The sequence below is a fragment of the Pleurodeles waltl genome, chromosome 4_2 (genome assembly GCF_031143425.1).
Source record: "Pleurodeles waltl isolate 20211129_DDA chromosome 4_2, aPleWal1.hap1.20221129, whole genome shotgun sequence".
Classification (NCBI taxonomy): domain Eukaryota; kingdom Metazoa; phylum Chordata; class Amphibia; order Caudata; family Salamandridae; genus Pleurodeles; species Pleurodeles waltl.
Window position 1 is genome coordinate 120,431,187 of NC_090443.1, and position 11,442 is coordinate 120,442,628.

The 11,442-nt window shown below is 40.0% G+C and overlaps 1 protein-coding gene across 1 annotated transcript in view; it reads right to left on the reverse strand.

Annotated features, from left to right (window-relative positions):
* Positions 1–11,018, reverse strand: part of TSFM (Ts translation elongation factor, mitochondrial) — a 59,253-nt gene extending 48,235 nt beyond the window's left edge. The window contains exon 1 of the mRNA XM_069230919.1: positions 10,910–11,018. Within this exon, the coding sequence (XP_069087020.1) occupies positions 10,910–10,945 (36 nt within the window). The 5' untranslated portion in view covers positions 10,946–11,018. The remainder of the gene's footprint in view (positions 1–10,909) is intronic.
* Between the last annotated feature and the right edge of the window lie 424 nt (positions 11,019–11,442).

The window sequence follows — 11,442 nt, forward strand, 5'->3', positions numbered from 1 at the left end:
GAAGACTTCAGAGAGGCCTCAAATGCCAAAGAGCAGTCTTCAATCGGCATTTCACTAGAATAAAGTTATAGCAAGCATGATAGATCCATCATGATGAACAATGGTAGCATTGGGAGCACAGGATGTGGTCTCAACTGACTCAGTTTAATCAAGTGAGACCAATGCTTTATGCATTGTGAATAATAGGTCACCAGCAACACCGGAAATGTATCCATGCATCACAGACAATGCCACTATAATCCCTTTTTCCCCAGAAGAACAACAACAGACTTATGAAACAGACGAAAAATAACTGAGCAATTTCATTTATCTAAAGGGCAGCAGTACAAATTCCTCTCCTAAAGTAGGCTGCGGTGCAGGAAGTAAGGGAATCCCACACAGAGGGTTTAACTACTAAGGCTCAAATGGCTATGGAAGAGAAAGGGTCAGTTCTGTAGACAAACTAGCCTTTCTCACCCGCTAAAAATGATGAGAGGTTGAAATCCATCTTTAAAATCTCTGTTCACTCACAAACCTCTCTGAGCAGAGAAGTGAAGGCAAAGCCATCTGGTTAGACATCCTAATCAAAAGAATATACTGATCTGTTGGACTTGAATCTAATAGCCCAGGGGTTCCTGTTAACAAACATTCAGGCACCACCCTCAGTGTTGATCAATAAAGTTCATCCATAAATTCTTCTTGATAAAAACAAAAGGGGTAATGATAGCGCCACTTTGACAGATGCCATACAAGCATCCGCTTCTGGGAGTTTGCCCTGCCTGAACATGATAGTTTAGGAGTCTTTGTTAAACAGGTGGGGGTCTCCTTTATTAGAGACACCCAATACTAAGTACGTTAAAAGAATATCTACTCCATTGGAGGAGCTTCGTTAAGGCCCAACAAGTTTGCCTGCAAAGATAATTTCAAGCCCTTAATGGAGAAGTAGAGAATGAGCATTTCCCCTCCTCCTTACACCAGGGTACCTTGTGATAGATTAAAAGGATATTTTGAACAGAAAAAGAATCACTAGACTTTTGAAATCCAACCAACCTATATGCCATCTAAGTTCAAAGGACAGAGATATAATTATGTCCAAGCTTCAACTGTCAATCCGTAAAGTGAAGCTACAAATGTAAGGAGGTTGATCCTGTATGCATTTGATTGCATCTGAAAAATGCTCCACCTACTTGCGCTTTCTCGAGAATCAGAATCAATTAACTCTCTTTAAGATCGTTACCCAAGATATATGGCCCTCAGTTTTTTGCCAATTAAAACAATCAGACATAAAACTAGTTCTCCGGGGACTAAATACAATTCATTAATCCATCACAAACAATTAGTCAGGGAAGTGCTAGAAGCAGATTTATCAACTAGAATAAATGCAACTAACCAACTGCTCTAAGTTTGACACCCCCATTCCCCACCGCAGGTTGCTCTGATTTCAATGTTCTTTATAGAAAAAATTGTTTTGGTATTCTTGTTAGCTGAAACTTAGTTTACATTTCTGCAGCATTGAGGGTTCATGTTTTACCTTAGTCTCAGAGCTGCCCTTTCTTGCAAGACAAAGGATTGTTTGTCAATGCCGCCTCCAAAATCCACTTTTGGAATTCAAGCAGCATCGCCTCGGTTTGATATTAAATCAATGGTAATGCAGATTTCACTTAGCTTTTTATTAAATATTTTTGCATGTACTGCCCCTTTGGCAAGCAGCTTAAGCATGAGAGAAGGTAATGGGTGGGATCACACTTTCTTAAATGGGGCATTTAGTTGTGCCAAGATACTCTAAACCGGTGCTTAAATTGGGATATTCCATTGTTTTATCTAGTGTAGCGAATGCAGCTCAGGAAAGCCCACCTCATGTTATCTTAGTTGACAGCATATGTTATCTATCTCGCTTGTCAGCATTTGTTATTTATCTCGTTTTAAATGCTTCATGTTTTAAACATTTTACATTTGTTTTCATTATTGCAATATTCTCCCTGACTAACGACTGTCCAAGAGTTTTTGTATTTTAAGTACGATCAGTTGTGATCTGTTGATGCTTTGGAATGATTTGAACTAATCAATCAATAAATATTTGTCTGAATGGATCAGAAGCCAGTGACCTTCGAAACCTAACTTGAGGATAGCTAGTAACATACCTTCTATTCTGAAATATGTCGACCTCAGGGACAGTCACTTAAGTGTTAACAATTCTTTTGAAGTGCTAGCGAAGTGTGCATGTGTGCAAGACTAAAACATGTAATTTGCAGAATGCTGTCATTCACAAATATGAAGGACATGCAAACAGGGGCGAAATTCTATACCCAGGATAACATTAAATAAAAAAAGAGAAATATTCTAAATTGTATGAACACTGATTTTATAACTCACTGAAGGCAGGTGAATATTTGATCTGTTTCATAAGAAGAAGAATGGGGAAGACTTAAAAGTTCTGTAAACATTAGTAAATGTGAGCCTCATGCACAAATTAGTTTTAAAAGAAAGCAAATTCTCTGATGATGCACTGACCACATGAGGAATAAGGCAAAGTCCTCACTAGCTTTAATTGCACATTCCCCCTCAAGCACTGGGTTGACGAATATACAAATCACCATAATGATGAAAACAAAACATACTGGGCAGTGTCTTCAAAAGATATGCAAGCATACTCCCACGGGCTCTACTGCCATTCGTGTTACATACAAATTGTACAGTTCTTGTACGATTTTGGATGACATCAGGATCTGGCAATTGACTTTCGTCCAATAGTTTCCATATTTCAATGGAACAGGTGTTTACATGTGATAATTGTCTCCTAAAGCTGTGCCTCAGGATAGGCTGCTGTAACTTTAGTCATCTTACCCATACCTTCTCTTTAGCACCGGTCACTGGGCACAATCTCTTGCTGATGTACATACATGTTGATGGATTTGCCAAGTTCCTGGCAAGTCTGGCGCAGCCCCACTCAATCACACTATATTTGTATTTGGGGAATCAAACTGCATGATGAGTAGTCACTGCTATAGTAAAATCCTACTACTCAACACCCGCATTCTATAATTACCATAGAACATTTCTTGACAGCATCTGTAATTCCCTTTGCTTTGATGGAGTTGCTTCGGTAGACCGACAGAATCTTTCACGTAAGAAACCATTTTTTTTGTTCCAAAATATGCAGAAGAAAATGCCAATGAAACTGCGTAAAATTAGTTTCCACCTACAATGGAAAAATGTCGCACAAACTAATAACTGGCCTGTTTGGGCAGTTTTGGGTAGTTTCTGTGAATCTCATCAGCAAAGTGAGGTCCACAAAAAACAAGATCAACTACTCAGCTTCTGGTAGTTCGCACAATTTGTGTAGTTCTCCTTGGACCTTGTTTTGCCAGAGAGAATTATCAAAACTGCTCGAACCTTGAAATGCACCTGTTTCTCAGGTTTGCAAGCAGGGCAAATTTGGCCGGCTTCATAGCCCACTTTTGCATAGCAGACTACTTTAAAATGAGTGTACTTCCCAATTTCGTAAATAATGTCATCCACCTTTACTCAGGAGCACAAGAGGATAAAACGATGTCCGGGCACTGGCTAAGAGCGGTGCTTGTGCCCTCTGCGCAATCTTCAAAGGTAACTGTTGTTGAAAGCAAAAGAGGAAAACGAGTGCAGTGTAGCTTTCACCGGCTCTTCTGTCTGTATGTTGCATGGACAGATGGTAGTTGCAGCCACAAGTTCCTTTCTTTATAACCCCAGGAGAGGTACATCTCCAATTCAGCCTCAGCAACAATTGCTTTATCTGCTAACAGATGTTCCCAAGAAAAATGCAAGCAGTCGAAAAGAGAAAGTGAACTACGAGGCCATATACGGTGGCCTCGATGCAGGGGTGTGGAATTTATTAAAATATCTACTTGTCCAGGGGACAGGTTGCTTCTCAAATCTACTGGTCCTGTAAAAAGATCTACTTGTCCCTTTGGTGCCATGTAGTGTGGCGACAAATTATGGCAGCAATCTCATTATGTAAGAGCTCTGATAATAGCCTCTCTGATTATGCCAGGGCTACTACCATAGTAGGGCTTGAATACTTGCAGTTTTAATCCCTACTGTAGCACTTTCCTTATTTTGCCACCTTTCTGCAGATCTGCATACTGGGGCTGGAGGAAGCAGTAAGCAATAGTTGCAGGGCTGGAATGCCTTTGAGTTTGCAAACCTACTAACCTGCATGTTTTAAAGATTTTCACCAGCTTCTCTCTAATATTTTCCCATAATAAGAAAAGTTGGACATTTACTCCTGACAATGGCAGAATTAGAACTTCTTCCAGCAGGGGTGTGGAATTTATTAAAATATCTACTTGTCCAGGGGACAGGTTGCTTCTCAAATCTACTTGTCCTGTAAAAAGATCTACTTGTCCCTTTGGTGCCATGTAGTGTGGCGACAAATTATGGCAGCAATTAATAGCCTCTCTGATTATGCCAGGGCTACTACCATAGTAGGGCTTGAATACTTGGAGTTTCAATCGCTACTGTAGAAATTTCCTTATTTTGCCACCTTTCTGCAGATCTGCATACTGGGGCTGGAGGAAGCAGTAAGCAATAGTTTCAGGGCTGGAATGCCTTTGAGTCTGCAAACCTACTAAACTGCATGTTTTAAAGATTTTTACCAGCTTCTCTCTAATATTTTCCCATAATAAGAAAGGTTGGACATTTACTCCTGACAATGGCAGAATTAGAACTTCTTCCAGGGTTGGGAAGAAAGTGGCTGGAGGGAAAATGAACTTGCAAATGCTCAATAGATTTTCACATGAGCAAATCTACACATCGTATTTACCCATGCTAAAATACAGTTCACAAATATTTTATAGGGGTACGACATATACCATGGGTGCACTTTTGTGACTTTCTTTAAGAATTTGGGGCCACATGTAGGCAGGTTCAGATTTGTGACCTGCAAATTGCGAGTCACAAATCCGAATGTAGGATGGTGTCCTTGACACCATCTGTGATTCGCAAGGGCTTCGCAAATGCCCACCTCATGAATAATCATGAGGTGGGTCGCAATTTGTGACCTCCTCGCGAATGGTGGCCTGCTGGAGACAGCAGACCACCATGTCTGTGACTGCTTTTCAATAAAGCAGTTTTTTTTTTTGTTTGTTTTTGTAATGCAGCCCGTTTTCCTTAAAGGAAAACGAGATGCATAACAAAAACGAAAAATGAAACGTTTTCGTTTCATTTTTTCAGAGCAGGCAGTGGTCCGCAGGACCACTGCCTGCTCTGAAAAAATGTTTACAGTGACATTCACAATGGGGAAGGGGTCCCATGGGGATCCCTTCCCTTTTGCGAAAGTGTTAGCACCCATTTGAAATGGGTGCAAACTGCGATTGGTTTGCGCCCGCGTTCGCGGTCACAAAACAATCCTACATTGCACTGCGAGTTGCAATTAGGAAGGGAATACCCCTTACCAATTGCGAGTCGCAAACCCGTTTTGTGATTCGGTAACCAGGTTACTGAATCGCAAAACTGGGTTTGTGTATCGCAATGTGCTTTTTGCATGTCGCAAACAGCGAAAGTCGCTGTTTGCGACATGCAAAAAGCTACCTACATGTGGGTCTTGGTCCCTAATTAGGTCTGGTGTTAACAAAGACATTTTGTTTTTATTAAACTTCTATTTCTCTCTCTTTCGGCTGGCTTAACTGTGAGCGATCGCATTCTGCTCTTCCACAAGGAGCATATTGCCACACAAAGTAGTTTTGTTCAGTGTCAGGAACTACAGTGGCAATCAGTGACGTAACAAAACTGGAGGGTGCCCCTTTGCAAAGAACATGGAGGAGCCCCCTCTCCAGACTCACTCAGGGCAGGTGCTGTGCTGGAGGGGCCCCCTGGAGGGCGGCTGCGGGGCCTTTGTTATGCCGCTGGTGGCAACGTGTGCTTTAAGAGTTCAAAAACTTTTTGGGGGAGTTTTGCCAATGTTTGTTACAATGTTGAGTGCCTGGTAGCTCCCACAAGAATAAAGTGTTACAAAAGCCATGTCAAAACAAGACACGCATTGATGAAACTAAAAGACTTATAAAAATATGTCAGGTCAGTGTTTGTTTATTTTCATGCTTCCCATAATCGTGTTGAAAATGGTTACACTGATTTTCCATTAGAAATATTTTTGGGAAATACTAGCATGCATCAACACATTTTACTAAATGACACTTCATTTGCATATAATCAGAGAGCATTCTGGGAGCATTATACTTAGCCTCTTAGCCTAAACTTTTCAAACATGTGTGTACACGTTTTATTTTTTTTTGTACTGGAACCAACGTCAGTAGTGAAGTGTGACCTTAAAACATTTATTTACAGCACTCACACTAATAATGAAGGCTTTCAAATAATGAACCATATATACAAGTTCGAACAGCATTATCTTTTGGAAACACATTACCTCAACTGCAGAGAATTCCACTCTCTGTAAACAAGCAACCAAAGGGTTTGTGCTGCAGGGGGTTGGGCCTACTTGTCCCAAGGACAAAGTAAACATAAAAACTTGTTGCCCTTGACCCCAAACAAGATGTCCTGGGCGTCGGGCTATAGGAATTCCACATCCCTGCCTCGATGATCCACCTCTTGGTGATTCAGGTAGGTGGTGGACTTCAGTCTTGGCCAGGTCCGAGAGACTTTATTGCCAACTGTATTAAGGTGTAATGTGGAAGAATGCTCCTGTTACTTACAGGTTCTTTTCATTACTCTTAGTCCATCTTAAAAACCTCTTAATCCTAAAGGAGAATGCCACACTGTTTAGGTCTTTAACCCTTGATAAAAGCTAAATGCCTCCCATAAGACCAAATATGATTACCCCACTGAAAAGCTTCTTCACCTTCCAAAATTTCTCATGTCCATTGATTGATTCAATTCCATTCCCCATTGAACTGGGCACTCAAACAGTTGAGTTCTGAAGAGCTATTCCTCTTCCAATGGTTGTTTTATTGTACCAAAAGTCCCATCTTACAAGTGCAGCCAAGAGAGTTCTTCATCAGGTGTTAAAATTAACACAAATGTGCTACTGTTTTCCCGCAATTTAATATTTTGTCACACAAATCAGAGCACCTCCAGTCGCTCTATTGTTAAGTACATTCCAATACATTTCCAGGGGCATCCTGATCACAGAGATTGACTCACTCTGTGTCACTTCAGTGTTCCTGTTTCAGCTCAGTGATCATGCCAGCAAGGGTCAAGGAGAGATCAGGGGAGAACAAGCAGCGGCGGATCATGCAGCATGTCTAATCGAGCAGTCGGAGACAAAGCTGCTGATACTGTGATTCATCCCCTGTTCATGGCCTACCACATTCAGCCCTATCTGAGGAGCTGCCAAAAATCCCCTGCACCTTGCATTCTGCTCAGAGCTTAACTTCTGTTGAGTCCACAGCCCAGAAACACCCAGCCTCTGTTGAGGACAGAACCATAGACCGAATCAGGTCTTCGAGATTAGAGAGGGCATTGCCTCTATGGGAGCTCCAGTCCAGCCTCCACGTAAGTTACAAATGTGTATGGAGTGCTGTCTGCAAAAGGTGTTTCATAACCTTGCAACAACATTTGTTTTTTCTACACCTCTTACAATCCCATTTTCTGCAAAATGCAAATTGCAAGAAGGAATATTAACTCACATAAAGAATCCGAAGACACTAGCCCAGACTAAAAACAAAACCTAGCAAGTACAATATCAATTTGATGCACATTTGAAATGATCGAATTTTTGGGGAAAAAGTTTAAACTTTTGTATGCTAACCAGCTATAAAAATATTCTTGCATTATTGCACATTGTGTGTTTTTTGGTCATTGGGAGTGGTATCTGCTGCGGCACAAGTAATTTGTACATTGTTGTGCAACTCTACCTTTGTTAAGCATACTATAGTCACTCTGCAGTATGTACCTTTGCTCTAATGTCTGAGATAAAACTGAGAACATTTTCTTGTTTTCAAAAGCTAGATTTGGAACTCAAATAATCGATCTGCTTTTAAGCCATCAGTATTTGCATACAGGAAATTGCAGACTATGCCTTTAATGAGAAAAGCATGACTACACATTCGTGATTGGCAAGTGTTGGTGGCAAACAAAATTGTAGAACTGGCAGGTATCAATCATAATTTGGGAACACTTAGCAAGTTTTTGACTGGAGGCCAAACCAGCAAATAGTTTTAAGAAAGGCACACCAACTTTCAAAGCTTATTACCTGAATACTAGCATTATTATACAGCCCACGCTCCCTTTCCTTGTCTGTAGGCACTCCTTCTCAATACATGGTATCTGTTTCAAGGAGATGTATTGTCATGCAAGTTGATTGTGTCACATTTGGAGAGATGACATGGGTGCAGAATCCCTATTGCCCGACTCCCAGGACATATTGTTTGGGGTCAAGGACAACAAGTTTTCATGTTTATTTTGTGTTTGATCACCCACTGCAGTACAAACCCTTTGGCTGCCGATTGACAGTACCACATTATGGATCAGGGAAGGGTACTGGCTGACGTTAATATTTGCATCAATAAGTTAATACTCTTCCAAATTGAATTTATGGTTCATTCACGAAAGTCTTTATTAGGGTGAGTGCTGAAAGGAAATGTAACCTCAGGCTGCACTATTTACAATGGCTCGTTCCAGTGTAAAAATGTGTACACACGTTTGTAAATTTTAACATGAGCTGGCTATGTATAATGCTCCCAGAATGCTCTCTGGTTAAATGTAAATATCTGTAGCTGCTTGAAAGCAAGATTGATGGTCTTTTTCTTTCAAAGTAAAATGTTCACCAAAAACGTAACTCAACTCTGACATTTTAGGTACTATTTCTTTGAAGCATCATTTAGTAAAAGAGGATGATGCATTCTAGCATTTCCAAAAAATATTCATAATGAAAAATCAGAGCAACTAATTTCAACAAGATTATGGGCAGCATCAAAAGAAACAAGCATTGGCAAGCTAATAGGTATGACATTGGAGGGTTAGGCTTTTGGTTTTGTCAAATGTGTGTCTTGGTGTGACGTGGTTTCTGCAAAACTTTATTCTTGGGGGAGCTTCCAGTCCCTCACCATTATAACAAACATAGGCAAAAGTAATTATATTTTTGGTCTCCAAAAGCACACATTGCCACAGTTGTCTCTGGCACTGTAAAAAATTACTTTGTGTGCCAATATGCTCCTTGTGAAAGAGCAGAAGCCAGTTGATAGATAGCTAGATAGATTTTTAATAAAAACAAAAGGTTTGTGTTAACTTCAGACCTAATTAAGCGCCCAATTAGGGGCACAATTCTTAAAGAAAGTCATAAAAGTGCACCCATGGTATATGTCCTTGCATGAGTGCAGATTTACAACTTTCAGTAATTCACAAGATTTTACAGATGTAGTCCAGGAAATCATACTCCTTGAAAATATCTGTGAAATGCATTTTAACACGCGCAAACAAGAATGAGTACATTTGCTCACACAAGAATCTGTTGAGCTTTTACAAGTTCACTCTCCCTCCAGCCACTTTTTTCCCCAAATTTGGAAGAGGTTTTACTTCCGCCCTTGTAGGAAGTACATTTCCCACCTTTTTCAGAATAGAAAAGATTAGAGAAGAGCTGGTGAAAACCCCTAAAACATACATGTTAGTAGGTTCGTGCGGGCTTAAAAGGGCATTCCAACCCTGGAACTACTGCTTAATGATACCCCCAGCCACAGCAAGAAAATCTGCGAAAAGGTGGCAAAATTAGGGAATTGCTAGGATTCAAACCCTACTATAGTATGAGCCCTGGCATAACCAGAGAGGCTCATATTAGAGCTTTTATATATTGAGATTGCTGCCATAATTTGTTGCTGCACTACTTGACACCAAAGGGACAAGTGGATTTTTTTTACTTGACAAATGGATTTATGAAGCAACCTGTCTCATAGACATTTTAATAAATTAAATACCTCTCGATGATACTCTATTTGAGAGATCTGCTGCCACAATAAGCACTTAAAAGCCTTGTCAGGGGTCGTAAGCGCCCTATAAATACCTTTACCATTACAGTTACAATTTATGAAAATGTAGCTAGATAGAAAGACCCCAGCTGTGAAGAGTTGTCCATCTATGTCACAAGTTGCATTCTTTGAAGACCTGGCCAGCTATGTCACAAGCTGCATTCCTGCTAGGGCCTTCTATGTCTTTCATCCATCTGAGGTAACGAAAGTAATTGTTTTTGATTATGTACTGACAGGTTAAGTTACTGATAAATGGATGATGCAGCCCTGCACTCAAGACAATAAAATAATATCTAAGTCTACGAATTAAGTCTTTATTCACTTCATGTTAACGAAAATAACAAAATAACAGAGTACTTAGTTTTGGGAATGATAAATTGATGTTGTCGTAAACAAACTAGAGAAATGTGAAATTTCTGAGTATGCTGTGGGGGTGTTGTAGAGATTTGAAAGGGAAGTGATAAGCCCATTGCAGAGTTGCCAAATGGCCCCGTAACTTGTGTGACCAAAGCTTTCAGGAAGTTCCATCTTTAAGGCCAAGGTTACTTTACATTTGGATTGTTTTAGGGTGGTGTCTGGACTATTGAGCTTCACAAAAGAGTATAAAGTCCCTTTAATATTTATTTCATTACATGGATATAAAGCTTTGTTTACTTAGAATAAAGTGTCACTCAAAGCGTCACACGTTCATTGAAATACATCACTTCAGCAGATCGAAAATATAGAATATATGACATATAGACAAACGATAATCTTAGCAACTATGTCCTACCCACATTCCATGCCCAAGCTCCCCCATGTGGTCGGTCTTGTTTAACTGCGCTCCTGTGCTGTAATATTGCTTAAATTAACATTTTAGTCAAAGTCGGACATCTCTCAGCAGTATCATAAATGAACAGTAACTGCAAAAGGCTCCTTGATATTTTCAATCGCGGTACACTCCCTAAGCTGAACAAGGAATGGGAGATGTCACTCACCTTCACACCAAGCACCCGGCACAACGCCGCAGCCATAACTAAAACCACCAATGAGTCGCCTACATTCTACGTCACGACGAACCCAAGCTGACAGTATTGAAAAGAAGACGGACTGCAAAGTTAACAAAGCAGCCATCTTAGGGTTGTACCTTCGTTTCTATTCGCTGTATGAAAAGTTAACGGAGTATCAGGGGAATGTACGTCTATGACGAGTGTAAAGGAATCTAATAATTATAACATTCATCCTATTACCGTTTCCGGTAATAAGAAATTAACTCTATTGTATTTCCTTGCATGTAGTTATAAAAGCATTTAAAATAAAATATCTAGTACATAATGTATCGCACTCTGTAAAGAGCAAAACTATTACTCTGCTAAACACATACAGTACAAAAGACAATGAAAACTGTATTTTAACATAACCGTTCAAAGACTGGTACTTATCATTTTTTTAAAATTCATATTTAATATAGCGGTCACGTTATAATCGGGTTCATCAGGCCTACTGAGAAATGTGTGCCTTTCAACCTACT